Source organism: Didymosphaeria variabile, assembly GCF_027946475.1.
Source record: "Didymosphaeria variabile strain IMI 356815 chromosome Unknown scaffold_6, whole genome shotgun sequence".
In the NCBI taxonomy this organism is placed as follows: domain Eukaryota; kingdom Fungi; phylum Ascomycota; class Dothideomycetes; order Pleosporales; family Didymosphaeriaceae; genus Didymosphaeria; species Didymosphaeria variabile.
Window position 1 is genome coordinate 335,406 of NW_026611625.1, and position 23,523 is coordinate 358,928.

Consider the following 23,523-nt stretch of genomic DNA (forward strand, 5'->3'; position numbering starts at 1 on the left):
CGCCTTTGCGTTGTAAGGCAACCGCGTTTTTGCAGGCTGAGACATCGACAGCGTCCAGAGCCTCTGTTTGAAGTAATGTCAGTGGCTGAAAATTTCCCGGCCTTGGGATTGATTGAGACCCAGTGAGGGTGTAACGGGTGAGCCCGAAAATTGGGGTCATCTGTTCACCAGGAAACAAAAGAGAGGAGTATTCTCACTGTTCGGCCTGCGGGCCCTTCAAAAGTTAAGTAGTTGGAGAACTTCTAATTTGGGGTGGGTCTTAAGACTTGGGATCTCATCGAGGTATCCAACTTGGGCGCAATGATGGCTGTTGGCTTTGGCCGCGGCAAGAATTGCGGTATACGTAAGACCTTACGTCCAGTGAGGCCAGTGAATTCAATCGCTGCTTGCAGGAACGTTGATGAGGCAAGGTTCAGCTTTGGTGATTTCTTTGTAGATGTAACTCTTGAGACTGATCATTGTATTACCGCCGGATGTTGCTGGCTCGACGACGTATAGACTCAAGATCTCCCCATAATCGTTATGAAAAGGCTTTTGGAATATCAGTACTGGTACCTGCAATGCATCAGGAAAGGTTTTCGCTTTGTGCTATGCAAAGTAAAAACTAACATGTAGCTCGCGAGACCAGCACACAGCGCCACAGTCTCCAGCTCATTGTGTCTCTCCGGGTCCAAGCCTTGATAATGAACACACCGCTCCCCTTATGAACTTCGAAAGCCACAATGCGCAATCAAGGGCCTAAGCTCGGTTGGGAGTGGGAAGGCTGCAGTTGAGAGGCGATTGAGCTGGATCCCCAGAGGTCGATCTGCATGCTGAACTATACTGAGACATTCAATTCCCAGCTTTGTTTCAAATTGCTAGCACTGTCCAGATGATGCGCTCTGCGGCACTTCGTTGTTTATTTCATTTTCCGTTCTGTGCCAACTTCAGTGGGTAAATCGGCAGGCGCGCTTCGCGGCTTATCAGCGTGCAGCTTCAGCGCAGGCAAGATTCAGAGGGCAAGAATGAGGCGTTGCACATCCACCCTTGCTTCATTGGTTGTGCGACGCTCTTAATAAGGCACCAGCATCTGCCTTGCATCCCAACCCCGCACTCTGTCCACATATTTTACAAACGCCTGTAGCACCTAAAGTTTCCTGCAAGCCAACGAGTAGTATTCGTCCATATGGCTCCGTACTTGCTGGCGGAGGTATATGCGGCAACAGAACGGGAGACAGAAATTGTGTTAGTACCGCAGTCCTTAATGAGTTCTGATTTACAGCGCTAAACGACCCATCCAGCTTTGTATATGTACCCGATCTAAATGACTCCAAAAAGCCACAAGGCGTGGTTCCGTGGGACAAAATCGTCCCCAGGCTTTCGCCGACACCCGAGCGCACAGTGGTGTTTGAGTACAAACATGCGATGAGCAGCAAAGATTCTTTGTCTTGGTTGCTTGATCGAGGCTCTACATTGTTCATCGAGCTTTTCGATTATCAACTTCCTCGTGGACAAAGCCTAGGCGTACGTCGCTGCGACGATATTATGTCAACTGTTGACAAATCTAGCAGAGCGAGCCACCTTCAGTATATCTCATAGGTGAGTTCATGGGTGGTTTAATGGTGAAACAAGTATGAACCCCCTGATATGGCCGTATGTTCGAGGACCGAGGTCCCTAATATGCCAACTAAACTCGCCAGGCTTTTGCTAGTACGATACACCGTGTATATGCCTGGAAGTCATCACTGAGCTCAATACGAGGTGTCTTCTTGCTGGGAGTACCACAAATAGAGTTGGACGGTCACCGAGAGAGACTCACGTCCGTGTTGCCGGCAAAAGCCGTCCGCGAGAGCGTATTGTCTGCGAAAGTTCTCGAAGCGGTGTGCGTCTCGTCCCAACAATTCAAACAAGTCGTGACAGCCCATTGTCCAGCGTTAACAGTCGTTTCTGCTTACTCATCTGTTATTCGAAATCGGGCCTCAAAAATTTCTTCTCAAAAGCATCTGCAGTGAGTTCGATGCTATGAAAGTCTTCTCATCTAAATGAATCTAGACCACACCTGAAACTATTGTGCGCATTGGATTGGGAGGGCAGGAGACAACACTGGATGTACGCTATGATATAACATCTATATGGCACGACACATCCAGATCTACGTTTGACGAGTTCATACGTACACAAGTCGATAAGAATCGTAAAACGCAGCCTCAAAACCCCTACGAACAATTTACACCCTCGACCCAACAGGGTTCATCAGGAGTACCTCTTAATTCTCCACCCGGGCAACAATCCCCATCGCACACGCCTGCTTCAGAAGCTTCGGGTAGGTTCGACCCAGAATCTGGATGTTTCAGCTGATGTTCTCTAAGGTCATCCAAGTGGCAGTTCTTTGGTCATCTTGACACCACCGAGCTCTCATCGGAACCACTCTCCCCCTACTGCGAGCACTTCTATCCGAAGTCCACTACCAGCTTGCATAATCACAGCATTACCATTCCAATATCCTGAATCGTTCTTGGATCGACAAGCGTACTTTGCGGGGAGGACTAACGAGCTGACAGAGATGCTTAAACAGCTGAAGCCGAACGATTCAGATACAGACAAGCTCACTCCTTTAAGGTCATTATGTCTTTCGGGTATGGGGGGGTTAGGGAAGACCGAGCTCGCCTATCAGTTCGCGAAAAGTTGCCAAAACACGTACGATGTCATTATGATAGTCAAATCGGATACAACATTTCGACTGAAGAGAACTTTCAGCAAGCTTGCAGAAAAAGTCGGACTACTCTCTGACACCGAAAAACCAAGTGATGACGAGTATAGAGAGGCCTTGAAAGCGTGGCTCAAAAGGCCTTATCGAATGCCAGCTCCCACTTCCGCAACCACCGGGCAGGGACAAGAATCCGGATCTATCATCGCAAAGTGGCTTTTGATCTTCGACAACGTTGAATATTGGGCCGACCTGAAACCTTATTGGCCTGAGAAGGGATGTGGTAGCGTCTTAGTGACTACGCGCAAGCCCGATCTTCTATCACATCTCGAAACACCAGAATGTATAGTCTCGCTGGAACTGGGGCCGCTGCCTAAACAAGATGCAGGAGAGCTTCTGTCACATTTCGCCGGTTCAAACCCGGCTAGTTCACCTCAAGTCAAAGGTGCCGCGCAAGATCTTTGTGTTCGCTTGGGTGGACTACCACTCGCCGTCATGCAAGTCGGCGCATATATCAAGCAGTGCAAACTTACGATACTGGAGTTTTGTCAGGCGCACCCTAAAGAAAGTGACTTGTACACGATCTACCTTGACGAACACCGTGTCGAAGATTACGAATATAATCTCGCATCAGTATGGGCATTGCAACCATCGTCAACAGGCGGCGGATCGTTGGAACAACCATCGAGACTACTTTGCGTAATGTCGCTTTTGGACCCCGAAGGAATAAGGGAAGAGCTCTTGAAACCTGATCCAACAGTAGATGAAGTCTCTGGTTACCCTACGAGCGAGCCGGAGTTCATCCGACATTATAGGGCGCTGATCAATGCTTCGCTGGTAGAGAAAACGCAGAAATCAAAGTTCACGGTCCATAGACTGGTGCAAAAGGTCACAAGAGCCCAGATTGCTCGGGACGAGACACTGTCTGAGCAAGTATTCAATCAAACCCTCAGAAGGCTCACTGATCGTTGGCCGTACGTCAACCGCATCCACCAAACCGGCACTCAGCGCCACTTCAATCGATGGAAGAGCTGCAAGAAATGGTCACCGCATGTCTATGCTCTTAGTCAGGCTTATATTGAGTTCAGAGAGCGAGGAAGATTGAAAGAACCATCATTAGACCTCGTGGAGCTTCTTTATGAGCTTGCAGTGTACGATCATAAGATTTTCTCCCCAACCTCAGCTAACTTCGTTCAGGTACTTCTCTGAGACCAGTCAGCCCAAAGAAGCATCGCGCATACTTGATATTTCAGAATCAATATGTTCCTCCGCGAAAAGCATGGCTGATACGTCTGAATACGACCAACGCATTTATCGAGGGCGTATCAGTGTGGCCTTCATATTGCGGGACGGAGAAGCTTACTTACATTATGCGAAGAAAGAATTAGCGGCGGAAACAGCTCGACACTCAAAGCCCTCGTCTGCTTTAGCTGAAGCAAATCTTCACATGGGCATCGCGTACGGATTCAACTTCTTATGGAAAGAGGCCAGAAGGTACTTCAAGATATCGATGAAGATTAGGGAGGAAATTTCAGGATTCAAGAGAGACTGGCTATTTAGTGCCTACTATCAGCTAGCGCATGCCTACTTCCATCTCAACAAGAATGAGAAAGCGGCCCAATGTCTTGAAACTGCGATATCCGATCGCGTTCAAGCTTTTGGGGGAACGGACAGTTATTCCGTGCGGTTAGTAGAGACTACCTGTGGTGGCGAACTGATGCTAATGCTCAAAGAACTGGAGCTCTCTACTATACACTTGGCGATGTAAAAATCCGGCAAGGTCTGGCACATGAAGGCTTCGCGCTACACGTTAAAGCACATGCTCATCTTGAACGAACGGCTGGACCTACTGGCCGTGGAACTCTTCACTGCAAATACAAGATGGCCATGCACTACGTCAGATTTCACAGTTACACGATCGCCAGGTAAGCGAGAACAATATATCGTACCTCGATGATACTGATCTAGATTAAGGCAATACCTGGATGACATTCTGCCGCATTATCGAATGGTAGACCACTTGCGTCCTTACATCTGCCGCACGGCGTTCCTTTACGCCAAAACGCTACCGGCTACCGACTCTGAGGGAACAACATTGCTGCAGGAAGCCACTCGGATCTTCAATAGTTACTCGAAATACGAGAAGAGAACTACTGATACTTTGACAGAGCTAGATGCTCAAAGCCTCGTTGCTTACGACTACCTGTGAAATAGGCCCAAGATACTTTCCTTAGAAGATTCCATAATCCACTAGATATCTTCTCCAGGAGTAATGGTGTATTAGTTCTTAGTATATGATATTATCGTTTGCGAAAAGAATGCCCCCACCCGACCATGGTACAGATCCCCAACCTTTATCAATTGTATGATACATTCACTCTATTACTGGCTAGATCTTGTTAAATAGCTAGATCTGGTTATGGTAGATGTTAAAATAGGGCACCAAGCTGTTAAAATAGGTGTACCAACGCATTTTAACTAATAGTTGAGTAGATATATACCATAGGTAATCAAAATAGGGAGCTGTACCATGGTAGGGTGGGGGCATTCTTTTCGCAAAGCACCGATATGATATCTACTAATAAGGAGGGTATAATAGAAGGTATCATATCAATTCAAGTCTATTAAACTAGGTATGCAGTGCGACATGTAAGCTACATCACGTTCGTCGTGCACCATTCTATCGTGCACCACGAGACTATGAGTAGAGCTGAGACGACAGCTGATGCGGGAGATCCGCTTCAAGCGATCAAGATGTTGGTTCTTTCGGGTGTCGAATGCCATGGTTGTCTAATGAATTGGGAAAGTTTTACATATCTATAGCTAAGCGCCATATAAGCGTAGACCTGTATGTGACACGGTATACTCTTGGAGTTTCGGGTTCCCCGACCATTTTTTACAGTCATGGTAGTACCTTTTATTTTCAAATTCGTACCACCATCGATCGGAGGTCACTGCAAGTCGCCTGATCTTGGACATTTTATGCGTGGCTGGCTCGAAGCCAACTGATGTGATGCAATGAGTCTCATCGTCCACTTTCGGCCACAGTGATATTGCTGTAACTTCATGCCGGTCAACCCTCTCCCAAATGCTTTCTACGAAAGATTTAAGACCAGATTTTTCCAAATCTGTAGAACCCATGGCTTGTGCAAGGCCCAACGATGCTTTGAGGCTCCGTTTGACGGTCCATGTGATTTGACGTTTTTGGTACCTACGACAAAGGGGCCTACGAAGGGGCCCGCGCCCCAAATCCCAGTATTCTCCTATCATCGACATGAACGCATCAAGATATACCTGTTGGACCGACTTCTCATAGTCAATTTCAACCTTGCTTGATGGGTGGACCAGTGCCATTAAACCATAGACTTTGTCCCTTGGATTTTCGCATTTCTTGTCCCAAAATTCGCCGACGGTGTGGGTAACGTAGTGTAAAGGATTTAGAGGGGCATGCAGGGTATGCATGGTAACTGGGGACCGGTAGTACCTATGCATACTCACCATCAAAGTGGTGCTCGGTGCTATGTCTGTGTTTCGTAACTCGTCCTGGAGTCCCTCAAGCTTCGCGCGTAATGAGTTCCACGAGACCCATACATTTCCTTCGACCAGAAGGCGTACTTCTTTTGAGAGCAACAACTCTTGGATGATCCACAATCGGTCAAAATAGGGATTGTGCAGTAGAATGAGCGTCGGGTAGTCGAGACTTGGCTTGTCGTCATTGGAGCCTAATACATGATGGCCATGCTTGACATATGATTGAACCCCATCATTGAAATCCACAGCTGCCTGCTTTGTTGAGACAGTGTAGGTAATTTCATCTCGAAGCCAGACCAGCACAAAATAACATCGGCTGTATATCTTCCACATCAGATCAACTTGATGGCCTCGCTCTCGATTGTTCGACTGGTCGATGCAGATCTGATCAATCCATAGGTACTCATCTGTTTGATAAGTGCTCAGAAAGTTGAGAAGATTCATTCGGATCTCGAGCTTTTTGCCATCGATGCTGATAAATCCAGTCGGGCTTTTTTCTCCCCATGTATACGACAGAGCAACATACGGTGGGGCATGTTCGTAGTCAAAAGTTATGATACGATAGTCAAGTACTTGTTCGGATGAATTGCGCAGTCTGAGCAGACGAATCTGATGCTTTTTGAGATCGAGAGGCTGGTGCTTGTAGATACTGCCGGCACAACTAATATCGACTTGTGTAGCCATGGTCTACCGCGTTGAATGTGTCAATAATTGTAATCGAAGGACTTTCTAACTAAAGGAAGTGGAAAAGTAATGTTTTCCTTGCAGTGTACGGCTGTCGCATTCCTCTCTCTCAGCATGCGGCTGATTAGGCTGCGGCTGTGCGTAAGGCTCTAGGCAACAGCAAACGTTGTCGAATCGCCAGATTTTGACCGCATTCAGCCGTCTATGCACGGAAAGTCCGCAAGAGCCTGAGAGATAGTATGATGCCTCCTTCTGCGCGTTTCTTTGTGATACACCTAAAAGAAACGCTCGTGCTCGTTCTCAAGCTGCAGCTTCTCTGGGCACGACGAGCATAAAGCAAATATCCCTCTTATCGCTCTGGGTCAGTTTCCGTCAGTTCAATTGGATTTCTATGATATGTTCACACTACTATTGGATAGATGACTTTGGTACGCCTATTTTAACAGCTAAGTGCCCTATTTTAACCTCTACCAGGCCAAGAAACCACAATTCAACAGGATTTATCCAATGATTAGCCGCTTAGAGTATATAGATTGCTAGAAAACTTTGAAAAGGTATAACCAGAGCCATGAAAGGGGATGGAACCTTTGCAAAGCACAATAAAGCAGAACGCCATATCTTATCATGCTTAACAGAAAGACCACTACACCCCTGCAGGATCAAAATAGGCCTAGCAGCTTATCGTCAGAGCGACGAACTGTATACTTCTCCCTCCCACAAAAAGAGACATTTGTGGAACTGCCACGAGCACTCTTTACCCCTCTTGTCCGTCCCCAGCATTTGAGCCTCCAAAAAAGGTCACGGCTGCACGACCACCAACCCAGTCCGCGGACATGACCCGCAGCGCGTCGCGCATCCTGCAGCCAAGCTTCCTAACCGCTGACACCAGCACACGCGGCCTCGCTGTCCGTCCATAGTACGTACCCTCCAAATACGGCAGCTCAACACACTTCTGCGCGCACTCCCTCACATGCCCACATCCGTATTGCCATCCCACTGGACCCTCTCCCACCCTCCTCAGCTTGGGCGAACTCCGCAGGCAAAGCAAATGACCTACGCGCCCGGAGCGAACCCTTCCAGACGTCGCATTCTCCAAATGCGTACCAGACGTAGTCTAATGATCATTCAATATCCCCATCCCCGTCCGGCGGCATGCCCTCCGGGTATGCGACAACCGGGTATCAAGCTCGGCGGGGGGCGTTGTGGAGTTTTTGCGCTGGAAGCCCGCCTTCGACCAATCGTGCGCAGCGCCTGCTCAAGCCCGCATGAATGCTACCCTTGCCGATACCCGTGCGATGTCCAATGACAGTGCGGATGTAATGAATGACGAGCGGTAGCTCCGGGCGGGTCCGCTGTTGGTAGCCAGTACGAGGGCAGAAGCTGTGGTAACCTTGAGCGCTTGCGAGGGTGCTAGAGGACGTTGTGGTTCGTACCTTGGTCGGAACCTGGTGGCCCATGGCGGTAGAATGCAGATTGGAAGGCCTACTCGTGATGTACGGACTGGGTTGTCTGGGCGTGTCGCGTGCGTAGTGGAGGGCTGGGTGTGGCAAGGAGTGGCTGGAGTAGTACGTAGTGGCTGGGTGAAAGGGCTCGGAGGCGGCGATAGCGATGGCGAGCAGAAAGACCGAAGCGCTGTATGTCGTGGTACACGAATTTTTTCGATAGGCAGGTTTTGGTGCACATGGGAGGAGCGGTGGCTGCAGCAGGAGTGGCAACAGACAGGCTGGGGCGTGCTTGCTTCGGGACGCGCTTGTAAGGGGAAGGTAGGTAGATGACTGCATGGGACACACCAAGAAGCAAGCGATGATCTGAGATGCTGTGACAAGTTGATATTCTCGTGTTGGAGTATTAGGGTATGTAAGTCTATTTTGGATCCCCATTTGCAAAGCGAGACAGCCGCCCAACGAACGCCGCGTCTGTACGCAGAACCGACCATGCCTGAGAAGAGAAAATAAGAGGCCTTCGAGCGAGAGTAAGAAAAGAATAAATACAGGGTATAATGCAGAAACAACGGCTTGAGCCGGACATGTAGCGAGAGCAGTCGGAGCGGTCATGAAAGAACGGGGTGTGCGCAGACGAGTAGCGTAATATGTTCGAAACGCGGACGACACACGTCCAGCGCTTATGCCTTTGGACCGTACACCCAGTATTGGGCGGCGTAGGGAACCTCGAAGTAGTTTTGCATGCCTTGGCACGTGTCCGGCTTGTTACCGCCGGCAGTCTCGAGTCTGTAGACTGTGTTGACACCTCCCACCGACAGGTTGGTGTCATCGGCAAGGTACAGCCACTTGACGGCACCTTCGCCTGTAGTACCCTGACAAGCCGTTTTGGGCGCATCTTGATCTGCCTTCTTCGCTACCATGGCCAAAGGATGGGGTGTTGTCTTGGTCTTGTAGAGGGAGAAGGTCGGAACCTTCAAAGTGAAGAAGTGGTTGCCCAACCATTGGTTGTAGCCTTCAGCGTTGAGGTACATGTCAAGCTGCCAGGTGCCAAACGCGGAGAGGGAGAGTGCGAGGCCAGAGATAGCGGGTATCTTCCACTGCGCAAGAGGATCGTTATTCAGCTTCGTGCCGAGATCGTAGAGTTTGGCTACAGGATATCAGCGAATTTCTTTGTTTGATCAACACGCGGGAGCTCACCAGTTGCTCCAGTTGTGTCAGGCGCATCCGCGGCGTTTCCGGTCAGGCAAGTATAATTCTGTGTACCGACACCAAGCAAGACATATTTCAGTTCGAGATCAGTAGGTGCTGGAAGAGTGTTCGCAGGCATCTTCTTGGCGAGATTGCTTAGACCGCTGTCCGCACGTGGCCATTGGGGCCACGCATCTACCGCGGAGGTGAGGGCAGCGACAGCCATGAGGGCGGTGGAGATGCTTGGGCACAACATCGTGACGAATTGGAGTGCGGTTGTCGTTTGGGAGGCGAAGGTAATCGGGGAACCTTTTGTAGTCGTGAAAAATAATTCTCGGTAGTCCTTGATGTGATGACAAGGCTTAGACGTTCCAGCAAGACTAAGATGTCGTAGGAGGAGTAGTTGACGTGAGCAAAGGGGAGGATGAGTCCGGCGTGAGCGTAGAAGAAGAAGCGTAAGGCGATAGAAATTGTCTGGTACGGTTGATCCCCCCAAGTTAGGAAAAGGTTGAAGACGAAGGTCCCTGTTCGAAATTCGGTGCATGTCGAGTTTGCCTTCTTTATAACCTCCCTCCTAGTAGTTCTGCAGCGTTTCCCGTTAGGTAGGTAGGCCGCCACGGAGCAGACCAAACATCCTAGTCCACGCGCCGTACATGCAGGCCGCGACCTTCATCCTTGAAGCGACCTGCATGGCTAGATTGGTGAGACCTGGGATGGAATTAGAAGTACGGGGGCCACCCGATGGTGTCGCGCTATGTACCCACACCGGCCATAGCGTCAAAATGCTTGTGCTCAAGGGCACATCTGATAGGTTGATACCGCAAGATCGGAGGCATGGATGGGCTGGGGACGTGATGAAAGCGCTAGTGCTCTGCCAGAAGGCGATCTGAGCCGCATGTCTGCAGCATCCTCGTGGTAAGGCTTCATTCGCGCGAAAGTACCAGCGACAGACTGCTCGTGAACTACGAGCCCCTTCACACAGTTCGAGCACAAGGATCAATGTGCATCCTCCATGGCAGCTGTATGTTGCTTGCAATAGTTTCACCATCGGCCCTTCGACGGAGTCGAAACTTCAAACAGTTCCCGTTAGGTGGAAGGACATGGAGGTTGGGAAAAAAGCACGGCTCAAAGTGGCCCAGGCCTCATTGTTCACCGGCCGTGCGTTACGCCGCCAACACCAGCGCTGGCAAATTTGCTGTCACCGGGTCAGAAATAGCCGGCAAATGGCCTGATTGTGGATGCGGCGCTACAAAGAATGCCCCGCTTTGAGCCAAAATGCTGGCTAATTAGCCTTGCATATTCGATATTAACGGACATGATGGCTTGCATCCTTCGGCGCATCTACGCATTCTCGGCCAGTGAGGAGACCCTCGGTTGCAGCACCCGATGTACGGCATCTCTGGTCTCTCTCTATTGCGGTAACCTGTAATATGGCCGACGCATACCGATGAGATCTCTAAATCGCTTTGTGCTGATGATGAATTGCGGGGAGAGCAAGATCCGATGCAATAACTGACCCGTTATGAATGCCCACAAAGTGGTATCGGTTCCCGAAGCGATTTCCTTTGAAAAGGAAGTATTAGCTTTCTTAGCGGTCTGCACGTATTGCCTGAGGGAGCGAGCCCGAGCGCTCTTACCTGCCGTTCTGAGGGATTTAGCGGATATTGAAAACGCCTCCGTCAACGCTCCTTATTGCGCGGACATGGTGAGCCCTGTGCCTGAAAGTGGGACAGTCGTTTTCAACATTCAGTCGCAGTTTCGTTTTGATATCGTGAGCGACGTCAAATGGGGTGTTTCGAAACTTGAACTGGTGGAGGAGGGCTCAAGGTTGTGTCAAAACTTAAGCGAGTGGTTTCAGGACGGTGACGGCAGCATCTGATACAGGAACCGGAATCAAAGATGCATCCCATTTGGGGGCTTGGGCGAAGGTGACTGCAGGTGATACTATCTGCTGGAATCCTGCGTTGGGTTTGCTTCGCAACAGTGACAATCGCGACTAGCTATAATCTGCAGGGTGCGCGTTTGCGACTCGTGTAGCTGTCTCAAGTCGACATCTTCCCCTCTTGACGACCATGGCGGGCCGTCGTGTGGGCTTGACAGAACGTGCAGCTCAAACACAAGGCAATTGTTTCGTAAACTCCGCTTGTTTGCAACCGAGCCGTGCTCCGGGCTTAGTTCGTGCTGCGTTCCGTCCTGTCTTCCTGAAGGAGCTACAAACTAGAAACGTGATCATCCACGGCTCTAAGACAAAATAAGATGTTTCGATCGAAGTGTGCGAACCGTGTTTAGCGAATAAGGGAAATGAGAGGAGTGAAGTGAACAGTTGGAGTTCAGGTGTGCGCTAAAGTTGTTGTCAGCAGATCGTCGTGGGGCAGAGACTAACCTCAGATGGAACAACAATCTCAACCACAACATCGGCACTGCCATAAGCGAAACTTTCGTTGTTGGTGGCGTTTCTAAATGGCCTCACGAATATGAACAGCATTACTCTGGATAGTACTGGAATTGATTTCTGGAGATGGGGCCTGGTATCGCAAGGGATCATTCTCGGAGGGGTCATTTCGCTCTCGCTGATCACAGTCAGTGCAGTCATCGAAGTAGTACCCATTGCTAACCGCATCAGGTGGGAGTTTTATACGGCGTCTATAATGCATTCATTCACCCTCTCCGACGGTATCCAGGGCCGTTGCTCTGGACAGCTTTCCGCTTTCCCTACGTCATTGCCATACATAGCGGTGACATACACCGGCGACTGAAGACATATCACGACGAATATGGACCCATCGTTCGAATTGCACCTAATGAGTTGTCGTATGCTGATCCCTCCGCGTGGAAAGACATCTACGGCAATCGTCCCGGCCACCAGCCACTTGAGCGCAACCGCACCTGGTTCAAGAAAATGTCCCCTGATGAACCGCACTCTCTGATGGGCTACAATGAAGAGGCACATGCCCGACAAAAGCGAGCATTTGCGCAGTCGTTCTCCGACAAGAGCTTACGGGACCAGTCTCCAGTCATTGAAAGCTACATTGATAGCTTCGTAAGCGCGCTTAGGGCTCGCACTTCAGGACGGCAGTGGACGAAGAAGACCGTCGACCTATCTCAGTGGTTCGTCTTTCTCATGTTCGACATATCAGGGGATCTCTCGTTTGGGGAATCTTTCGGGTGCCTTTCAACGGGGAGAGCGCATCCTTGGGTAGAGATCGCGCAGGACTTCGGCAAAGGGCTATCCCTTATAGCGTCGGTCAACATGTACCCTCCAGTCGACAAGCTGCTACGCTACATCATTCCGAAGCGCATCAGACAACGGCAAGTCACGCACCGCGAAATGAGTGCATCAATGGCGAAGAAGAGGTTGTCTTTAAAAGTGGATCGACCGGATTGGGTCAGCCCTGCTAAGAGATATGACGACCACAAAGACGCTCTTTCCGAAAGTGAGTGGGCGATCAATATGACTATTATCATATTCGCTGGCGCCGAGACCACTGCAAGTGCTCTATGTGCAATCACCAGACACTTACTGCAGAACCGCGGTGCCCTGCATCGAGTAACAGAGGAGATCCGGTCCGCATTCACCACCGAAAGTGAAGTCAAGATAACTTCCACTGGAAATCTGCCCTACCTGAATGCGGTCATCAACGAAGGCTTGCGGATCGCGCCTCCTTCCGTCATCGGTGTTCCAAGAGTGGTGCCCAAGGGCGGGGATACAATCTGTGGACAGTGGGTACCAGAAGGAGTAAGTTCAAACGTCTTTGCCTTGAGATAAATCTTACAGGAAGCGCAGACATACGTGGCGTACAACCAGTTCTCGGCAAACCGCCAGCAGCACAACTTTCACCACCCTAATTCCTTCATACCCGAACGCTTCCTCGATCCAGACTCGAAAGCCGACAATTTGGCATCGTTCCAACCGTTCCAGATGGGGCGGCATGTCTGCATCGGCATGAAGCTTGCTTATGCGGAACTACGCGTCACTTTGGCAAGGCTGTTGTTTGCGTTCGACATTCGCTTGGCAGATGAGGAGGACCGGTGGGACTGGGGCGAGCAAAACACATACATATTTTGGGTAAGTGGATGGGAACTGCCTTTCAAATTGATGCTAATGTGCGAACAGGATAAGCGTCCACTTAACGTGACTCTGCGGCGACGCTTGCCAGCTTGACAATGTTTCTGAGCAGCTTGAGATGACGGAATATGGAGAGACAAGCAGTCCGATAAAAGCAGACAAGTTGAAACGGAGACTGGCACATCCTGAAATTCTTACCCTGTTTGGTTTTGCACTGGCCTTGGCCATCACCTCATGAATTGAGCCTGTGCTTTTTAACCCATAGCTACAAGCTACTCCTTTCAACCTTTTAGGCCTGCTCGGTATTACGTCTAGGAAACTATGACGCCGTTGCGATACTGAGTGTCGGGGATGCTGTGTGGTTGCGTTCACTTCAGGCCACTCAGGCTACCCCACACCGCGCTAGGCTAGCATACGACTGCCATGGATCGCAAAGCTCCTCCACCTTCCGGTTAGTGTGTCACCGTAGACGATAGAGTGCACGGAACTGCGGGTAGGTACTTTGCCGGGCACGGGAGTGCTCCTCCACCCCCGCAAAAAGTGGACTTGCACTCGTGATTGGCAAGCAAGACCGGGAGCGAGGTAGGTTGGTCAATCTTCAGGCAGTAACTGCGATTGCTTCCTGGACCTATTATTGTGTGCTTCCACAGGACGGACTCCACAAGTTGGATCGATACCTGTCGTGCGGACAGAACAAGGGTTTAAAATTCCCTTTCTTTGCCTACGTCTTATTGCTTGCCCTGGACAGAAGATCAACTACCATAGCCAGACAGCAGACACCATGCTCTCCCCCGTGTTCATCATTTCATTGGCCGTCGCCGCTCTTCTCCTCCGCGTACGTTGCTACGAGCCTTCCTTCCGTCTGACGCGTAGCTAAGCTCCACCCACAGTGCATCATCACGGCCCTCCGTTCCCCCCTCTCGCACATCCCAGGCCCATGGCACACGCGCTTCACCGCGCTGTCTCTCCGCCTCGCCATCATCAAAGGCCGCAGGATCCACCATGTCGACAGCCTCCACCAGAAGTACGGCCCTACCGTCCGCATCGCCCCCGCTGAACTCGCCGTCTCGGAGCTCTCCGCTTTTTCCCAGATTCACCGCATCGGCAGCCGTTTTGTGAAATCGCCGTGGTACGAGGGATCGCACAGGGGAGGAAAACCGGGGATATTTGCGATGCAGGATGTCAAGGAACATGCGCAGAGGCGGAGACTGTTTGCGAGGGCGTTCAGCTATACGGGTATTGCTACGCACTGGGAGGGTACGATTCGAGAGAAGGCGAGTCTTGCTATTCGACGGATTAAAGAGTGCGCGAGGGAAGGCGGCCAAGGGCATAGTCTGGACGGAAAGGATGCGGAGAGGAAGAGCGACGGCGCCGACGTGATGAAGTGGTGGACGCTGATGGCTACAGATGTCATTGCGCACCTTGCTTTTGGGGAGAGCTTCGGGATGCTGGAGCTTGGACGACAGACGCCGTACATTGATGCCTTGCAGAGCGTCCTTCTGGGGAGTGTGCTGCGAGGGGAAGTACCGTTTTTGTGGCACATCGCGAGGTGGATTCCCTTTGGCAGGCTCTACGCTATCACCCAGGCAGAAGGGCTGGTCATGCAGCATGGCAGCCGAGCAATCCACAATATGAGACGGGAAGGTGGCGGCGTGCAGAACCTCTTTGGACAGATGGAGGCCGCGGCTGAGAAGGACGATGGCAGCATCACGGATGAGGAGGTTAAGAGGGAAGCTGGAAATTTGATCATCGCGGGGAGTGACACGACGGCAGTGACGCTCACGTATATGGTCTGGGCGATTTTGAAGCAGCCTGCGTTGCAACGAGAGCTTGAGGCTGAAATTGCAGGCTTGAGCGACGCATTGCATCTAAACGAGCTAGTTAACAATGCGCCTTTGTTGAACAGTGTCATCGAGGAGACGTTAAGGCTATATGGAGCTGCGCCAGGTGCGTTGCCGAGAATGGTACCAAAGGAAGGGGCCGTATTTGGAGGATACCAAATCCCCCGAGGCGTTGAAGTCAGCACGCAGGCATATACAATCCACCGGCATCCCGATCTGTGGACCGATCCTTTAAGGTACGTTCTCTTTTAGCACTTGCGATGCCTTTCACACAGTTGCACACATGTTCTAACATGATAAGGTTCGACGGCTACCGCTTCCTAAATAAGTCCGCGATGAGCTCCGCGCAGAAGACGGCGATGCACCCCTTCGGCGCAGGGTCCAGAGTCTGCATCGGTCTACATCTGGCGTGGATGGAGCTCAGGCTGGGAGCAGCCATGTTCTTCAGACATTGTCGGGGGGCGCGGCTTGCATCATGCATGACAGACGAGATGATGGAGTTCGACAATCGCTTTTTGATCGCGCCGAAAGGGCACTGTTGTTTTGTCGTGCTATAGGATAGTGTCGTATGAAACTGGCTTATTAGCATTGCAAATCGCGTGGATAGTGAGTGCTTACAAACATATCGGGGTGTAGTTCTATTTGTCGAATTAAGACTGCTTCGAGCACGGCTAGTTATCCAATTCATAAACATCGTCCCGAAGCACACGCACGCTGGCTCTGAACTGATAATCACAAGTGAGAGCATCATTGATATTGATCAAGTCAGTCACACTTCATCGCCTCTTCGACCTATGAATTGGCCACTTTCAAGTTCGTTGGCGATTCCAGTGTATTTGGATGAATACCATAGGTATCGGCTGATTTGAGAATAAGTAGTGAGCAACGAATGGACTGAGTAAGAGTAGAGGCATGCCACCTCGACAGACCCATTTAAACAGTCACATATCCGCACAGAACATCGACCTCACCCCACTCCACAAATACACCACAGCAAGACGACACAACTGCATGATTTGATCAACAACACGCTTCATTAGCCCAGTCCATGCTACATACATCCCATCCCGAACCTTGCACATCGGTGCTTCATTCGTAACATGACTTCAATTTCCATTCCATCCTTCAGCTAAACGATCCATGCGTCGTCACTCGCTAAAAAGGCCTACGACAGACAACGCGCCTCAATTAGGCCTCAACCCCTAAGCCCCCACAAAAAAAAGAGGTGCCCCGCGAACCTCGTCGGTTCCAAGCTAGGGTATCTTAGAAGTGAAATACAAGTTACAAGAAAGGTATGGTATGAGAGACTGCTAAGGTAGTGTGGTAGAGAGAGAGAGAGAGATGACAGAGAAGGCCGCCTTGGCTGTGATACCCCCAGAAAGAAAGATAGCGCGCCCGTCGATTGGACAGGCTGCGTTCCATAAACGCCGTGTCGAGAGTAACAAACATCAAGGAAAAAGATTTTCATACGGAAGCGATGCAATTAAAGATCGCTCCGGTGGTCGTCGGAGAAAGGGCTCTGCGTCCTCTTGGACGCAGCGCTGTGTCGCTTCCCCGACTCTTCGACAATGGGCGTCATCGGCGCGGCCTGCAGCCTGCTCGACCGCGACGTCTGCCGTTGCGGTGCGACAGGACGGTCGGTGGCAGCGTAGTCGGAGAAGGGCGACCGTAGGTCGGCTATCGAGTGGTCGTCTGAGAACTCGCTGACAAGGGCGCTGTCGCGCAGGAAGCTTTGACGCGCGCGTGCGTGATCGTCATCCCCGGAGTCCGAGTCCGAATCTACATCTCCGGCTTTGCGCGCACGGGCATGTGCGACACCATCGTCGGACGAGGTGACCGAGTATTCAGTAAGAGGGCGCATGGCTTGCACCGGGTGGTCGGATATGGCTGTTGAGCCCGTCAGGTCGCTCTGGTTGGAGGAAGAGCTCTTGGGAGGGGTGACATCGGATCCCTTCTTTTTGGTGATGTTGAGTGCGCGCACTGGGCCGAGGGTGGCGGTACTGCGAACTGAGTTCTGAGGGCTCAATGACGGAGCGCCGCTGCCCTGTCGTGGCATCTGGATGCGGATCGGTTTGACTGAGTGTTTGGGATCAATCTGAGGAACCGGCGGGGTCTCTGCCATGGGCGTCTCTGCCGGGCTGTTGGAACCGCTCGACTTGACGCTCACGACTGCCGCCTTTCCTCGCACGATGGTTTGCGCTGGCAAAGGGGAAACAATGGCGTTCTGGCGGTAGACGGTCGAAGCAACACTGGCACGAGCGAGACTTGGGGCGATGCTGGTGCGGGCGTAGCTGCTGCGCACGTCGGTGGACCCAGACGCCATCGAATCACGGAAGTCTGGCACGAAGAAGTGCTGCTCGGACGCTGCATACGGGCTGCTGAGACCTGAGGAAGGAGACATGGCGGGAATCGGAGGAACAGGTGGAACAAGCAAATCTGGAGATCCGGGGCCTGAGCGATTTGTAACGCCGGGGATGTAGGCGATCTGGATAATGTTGGAAGCGCGCGTGAGGACGGAAGACGCCATGGAAGCAACTGTATGTGTCGATGCCCTGGTGCTCCTCCGCGAAGCGAAATCGTTGTCCTGCTTCTCTTGCGCGGTCGACATGTCCATTCCGTCGTTCCATCCCTGTTCCTCAACCCATGACCGTCTCTTGCCCTTCATGCAGAACTTCCAGATGACGAAGACCAATATCGCAATGAAGGCAACACCGCCGATGACACCGCCTGCGATGGCTCCTACATTGGGCTTCCCGGAGCTAGAATCGGAGCCCTGGATTCCGATACTTTGGCATTTTGCCTGGGGGCAGGCGTCGCACGTCTGGGTTGTTTGAACGCAGTTGACACCGTCCTTGCATGCGTCGGGACACGAGGGCGCCTCGCTGGGACAGACGACGCAGCGCTTGAAGATGGTGCGCATGACGTTTTCGACGTCTGACATGTCAGTCTGGACAGCGCGGAGAGGGTCGGGATGGCGTGTACCTGTCTGGGCCGCCATGGTGACGGCAGTCGCGACGGAATGTCACGGTCGGCGCGGAGGGTTGACGGGTAGGTCGGCGGCAGGCCAGCACAAGACGACGCGAGGTACGGCTCTGGCAGAGACAGACGGCCGAGTTGGTGCGTGTAGAGAAGAGAAAAGAGGTAACGAGTGACTGTGGGAGCGAAGGCGGGCCTGGGAGGACTGAGGCAGGGTGGAGAGGGAGGAGAATGGATGATGGGGCGCCGGGGCTGGACTTGGCTGCGCAGACCGCAGATTGCCCTAGGCTCGGTCGGTAAGTGGACTGCTGTTTCGAAAGCCCCAACAGTCGTGGCGCTTCGGGTCAGCAACGGCAAAGTGCTGAAGACGCAACAAAGAAGATGTTTGTTTGCTGCGGTGTGGGAAAGGCGGGCGTTTTGGTCTGTGGTCCTGGTGTGTGGACACCGGGAGCGGGCAATCAATATTGGCCGCAGCTGACACTCGCCCTGCCTTCTTGGTCGAGGATGCGACGCGCAGCCACGGCCAATCTATTTCTGCATGGGTACCGACCCCTTCCGTCTTGATCGCTGCTTTGCGCAACCACAAGCACGACGAGCTCCAGCTCGCGGGGTCGCAAGTATCGTAATTGCGCGTAACATGGTCGGTCAGCGGTCGCGGTATGCAACGTGTAGCACAGCTGTTCCTCGAGGCAGCGCCAGCAGCTCCACAGTACGCCTTTGGGAAACTCCGAAACGTCCGCATCTTGACATCCCCACTCTGCTCAAACAATTGACAGCTCGTCCGAGGCTCCAAATAGAGACAAACAGACCCGCCAGATGTCGCTGGCCCGGATGCAGCCAGCCACAGTTCATGGCATAAAGCTCAGGGCCTCTGATGACCGCGCCGTCGTGCCACACGCTTCCCTCTCTCCCTGGCGGATGCAACCGCAGAGGTACGCGCAATCTCCTCGCCTGCACCACTCAGCGCGCGGCCTGCTGTAGACCCTTTTGATCCGTCGCACGAAGCTCGAGGCATGTTCCTTGCCTTCGGAGAATTGCCGTTGAGCCAGACCGATTGATCGTCTGCTTATCGACAAGGGGAGACTTGGCGGTAGGACAACGTCTTTCTTGTCTTATGCATATCCGAAATGACTTCCTCACCTTTGCCTTATTAATGTTGTTTTTGCCCACAAGATGACGTCTTTCTGTGGTGTGGAAGAGCCTCGCAATCTTGGTTGTAGTCACTATACCTACAGCAACATGCGTGAAGCAATAAATTCAAAACGAACACTTACTCCGGCTGGTTAACGACGACTTATCATCCAGCTTCCCCGCATGCGCCATCAGGATCCAAGCTCGTTCTTGCTTTACGTATACCTCCGGGACGTTTCTAACCTTGCGGCTTAAAACATGTGCTATAGCGAGCAGGGCAGATCGATCAGCATGCACTCCGGCGATCCGTTGACGATTATCCTGCTGATCCGGCTCATCGTGACGAGGCAGCACAGGCGTCGTGCAGATCGTGGTAAGCATTATATTTCGCATGTATCTGCCAGCGAACTTCATATGCTTGAATACCAAATAATGAGCAAATCTTACTTCTACAAGTCCTTCGCAATTTCTTCGTCAAAGAGATATCCCTCAGCTCAGGTCGACTCGGTTACCTAGGAGACCGCCCAACGCGCTCGCAGGAGGTGAAAGGTCGCTCAAGAGCGCACCGGCTAACAAAAAAAAAGTCAAACAAAAAGAGCAAAAAGAACAGTAGGCTCCTGACTGCCCGCGGGATCGAACCGCCACAAGAGTCAGGCAGGATCACCTAAAGTTCAAAGTATAATACACGTAGGTAACCAACCCGCCAGTTGACATGTAGACTGGGTATCGTACAAAGGTAAGCTTGACAATGGTAATATATATACCCGAAATTCTGTCGCTTGGTGCGCATCGAATCTATGCGCCGCGTGATCCAGTAGTGACGGGGGTAATTGTGAGTGAAGGACGCTTCTACGCGCTCGTAAAGCCTCGACAAACAGTTGATTGGGCCCGTGTCTCCTCGAGTGGCTCCTGTACATTTTTCAAAGTCAGCATAATGCTATGTACGAACATTCACTCTGAAGCGGAGTAAAGGATATAAGAAACGCAGAGGGCTACGAGCTCCCGGAGAAAATCACAGCAGAAGGGAAACTATGCGTTTTCAATACATGTCACGTTGTAAGTTACCCTAGGCTACACAGTGATATTGATATCGCCGACTTTTACTTCTTCACAAGGGATGGGATTTAGTAGATTGTAGCGCTAGGTATGTTGGTTCTTTGCGTCTGCCACTGTGTCTAGGGTAAGTCGGACCTCAAGCTGCATCGCCAGCTTCTCATATATTCTCATCGTCATTCGACTCCTCTACGTCCTCGAGGCCCCTCATTCCTTCTCCACAGGTAACGTCCCAGTCTGGCCACGTCTCCCGAATATTGACGCCCATGCTTATCAGCAACACCATGGCGTGCATCGAGGCTGTCGCGTTCGCCTTGATCCTTGCATCCAGCGCTTGCTCGACGGCTCTGTCGCCCTGCAGTATTCGAATGCGGGACCTCAGGTCCGTCAAGAAGGATGTGACTTGACGGATCGCAGCGGCACTGGTCTCCGTTGCGGCGAGATGTTCGAACTCTGTGCCGTCTTCGTCGGGTGCGGCATCCACAGCTGGTTCAAAATTATGGAGCAGAGTGGGCGGTGAGTCGTCAGCCCAAGCGTCACTCCGGGGGGCATGTGTTGAAGAGGATGCTGAGGAATCTTCCTCATGGTCGTCGTCTTCAACCAGCCTGAAGTTTCCAAAGAACTCTTCATCCCCCCTAAGGCTTTCGATGAGGTCGGAAGCCGACTGCGGGAGTCTTTCCCTTTCGCAGACGATTATCCTGCAGAGCGGACATGACACTTCGCGGGATCCAGCATTCGCCCACTCCTCGAAGCACTCGCCGTGGTACACGTGTCCACATAGGTCCAGAGCCACAAAGCCACCTTGCTCGTCCTCGTCCAGACAAATCACGCATTTCGTTAGTGACGCGCCGCTGACAGGCACGTACGGCGTCGAGTGCTGACTGATATCGACTTTCACCCGGTCAACGAAGACATCCAGCCCCTCAAAGTCCTCCACCAACTCGTATTCATCCTCCTCCTGCTCGAGCGCCGCCCAGTCAATCTCACTAGAACAGCACAGCGGCCAAAAGTCCCTCGTCCGCGCGCTCACATTACCGCCTCCTACCCAACTCTCCAACACCTCTTTACTAATACCGCACCCAGGGACATCATCCGTAGCAGTCGCATACACCCACAAAAACACCCGCGAGCCCAGATACTCCTCCGCGATATTCTCCCTTGCCGCAGGGAAGATCTCCTCCACCAGCCCCTCGAAGATTAACTGAAAGTCAATCTCCTCCACGAACATCCGCAGCGACACCGGCGTCGCGTCCCACGTCGCCCTGAAAGCCTCCTCCGCGTGGTCCATCGCCCACTCCATGTCGCGGGTAGAACTACGTAGCTCCTCCGACAGCCATGGCCTGACGTACCGGTACGCAGAGAGGGCGTCGAAGGCTATGCGGACGTAGGCAGCTAGTACGACGTGCACGTCATGTTCGTTCAGGATGGGGTTGTGCTTTTGGAGGTGGTGGAGTGTGAGTTCCAGGCGTGGGAAGAAGAAATCGAAGGGCGGGGGCGCGTTGTCGAAGTCGGGGATGTCGGATGGGACGGGGCTGGTAGGTGGGGAGGGAGGAGGATCCAGGTGTTTGGGCTGGCCGGAGGCAGAAGGAGCAGATGGGAAGGGTGGGGAAGGTGCTTCGTGTGTCTTGATTTGGGTTCATTGTGGTAGTTGTGTGGAAGGTGTGGTGTTTAAGATGGAATCTTAGTGTGGATGGTTCTTTTAGAGGTGGTACTTTGGAAGCAGTATGTAGAGATGATAATAGAGGTATTGCGTGGGAATAGTGACCGGGAATATATATATATCTTGAGAATTATGTTCTTCACAGGTTGGTGTTCTGTACCATAGTTCGAGCTCAGCAGTATTTGACGAGCCATTCATGGGGAAATGCCTTTTTACCGTGGGCAGAGCAAAGGCTGGAGGATAGTACCAGAGATAGGAAGCGGGAAGCCGTTCTTGCTACCCGAACCCTATACAATATGATCCGAAACTAGGCAATGTTCAGTTTCTCGACCCTCTGTAAGTCTTTCCAAGTAAGTCTTGTTTCTCGATTGAGGCCTGTCGCTAGAAAATGCATGATCTTAAGCTCTGTATTACCACGGAAATTCCCAAACTCTTGCAAGTGCCAAACAATTCTAGCACCCAGTCGCTCATGATGATTCTATCATACGTGCATCCCTAGATCTGCCCTTTCACCGATCTTGTGGCAATCTCCGCCGATTACGCATCATCCTCTACGACCCCCGGTACGTCGTATACCCAAACGGGCTCAGCAACACTGGCACATGGTAATGCTCACCCTTGGCGCCGTCCCTGACCACAAACTTAACCTCCACCTCCGGAAAAAACGTCTTAACCCCCTTCTCCCCGAAGTAACTCTCCGTGTCAAAAGTCAAGCTGTATCTTTGATCGCCCTCACGCTTGAAGATGACCTCCAGCCCGTCGGCACTGAACGGTGATGACGGTTTCCATGATGTTACGCGGCCGTCGGAATTTGTTGTGCCGCTGAAGGTGAGACCGGATTGGGACAACGAGGAGGGTGGGTTGTGAAGCGTGAGGGTGACGGGGATGGAGGCGGCGGGGCGGCCGAGGGAGGTGTCCAGGACGTGGCAGGTGATTGGGGGCTTCTTTTCGGTAGACATTGTGGGTGGATGTGGTTTGGAGGGTAGTTGGGCGGATAGGGCTTCGATGCGCTGCGCTGCTTGGGAGGATGATTGGGACATGCAGCTACTGCGAAGCTTGAAATTCGGTGGTCAAGTGTGTTCGATATGTCCACGGGTGTATATCCGTGGAAGCTTGGAGAGCGGATGTAAATGCCTGAGAGGAGCTCCAATATTTACGAGATTGGGCGTTGTAGCTGAGCAATATATGTGATCACATAGTGCAGCTCGAGCAAAGGAAACCGGGGTGCCCCGCGTCGTCATCGGGCCCTGCCGATCAACCTTTTG

At 51.9% G+C, this 23,523-nt stretch overlaps 5 protein-coding genes across 5 annotated transcripts; 2 read left to right on the forward strand and 3 right to left on the reverse strand.

Annotated features, from left to right (window-relative positions):
- Positions 1-2,836: 2,836 nt before the first annotated feature.
- Positions 2,837-4,895, forward strand: N0V89_008051 (uncharacterized protein; the record flags this gene model as incomplete). Its single annotated transcript, XM_056216810.1, has 4 exons — positions 2,837-3,660; positions 3,884-4,372; positions 4,420-4,611; positions 4,661-4,895. The coding sequence occupies 4 exons, from the start codon at positions 2,837-2,839 to the stop codon at positions 4,893-4,895; spliced, it is 1,740 nt and encodes a 579-aa protein (XP_056068366.1).
- A 4,128-nt stretch (positions 4,896-9,023) lies between these two features.
- N0V89_008052 (uncharacterized protein) lies at positions 9,024-9,757 on the reverse strand (the record flags this gene model as incomplete). Its single annotated transcript, XM_056216811.1, has 2 exons — positions 9,024-9,490; positions 9,541-9,757. 2 exons carry the CDS (start codon positions 9,755-9,757, stop codon positions 9,024-9,026), a joined length of 684 nt encoding a protein of 227 aa, XP_056068367.1.
- A 2,248-nt stretch (positions 9,758-12,005) lies between these two features.
- N0V89_008053 (uncharacterized protein) lies at positions 12,006-15,690 on the forward strand (the record flags this gene model as incomplete). Its single annotated transcript, XM_056216812.1, has 6 exons — positions 12,006-12,110; positions 12,155-13,267; positions 13,316-13,597; positions 13,646-13,663; positions 14,346-14,432; positions 14,488-15,690. 6 exons carry the CDS (start codon positions 12,006-12,008, stop codon positions 15,688-15,690), a joined length of 2,808 nt encoding a protein of 935 aa, XP_056068368.1.
- A 1,231-nt stretch (positions 15,691-16,921) lies between these two features.
- On the reverse strand, positions 16,922-18,436 carry N0V89_008054 (uncharacterized protein; the record flags this gene model as incomplete). Its single annotated transcript, XM_056216813.1, has 1 exon — positions 16,922-18,436. One exon carries the CDS (start codon positions 18,434-18,436, stop codon positions 16,922-16,924), a length of 1,515 nt encoding a protein of 504 aa, XP_056068369.1.
- Positions 18,437-20,758: 2,322 nt separating this feature from the next.
- N0V89_008055 (uncharacterized protein) lies at positions 20,759-23,217 on the reverse strand (the record flags this gene model as incomplete). The annotated part of the gene is made up of 2 exons (XM_056216814.1): positions 20,759-22,212; positions 22,875-23,217. 2 exons carry the CDS (start codon positions 23,215-23,217, stop codon positions 20,759-20,761), a joined length of 1,797 nt encoding a protein of 598 aa, XP_056068370.1.
- Positions 23,218-23,523: the final 306 nt, after the last annotated feature.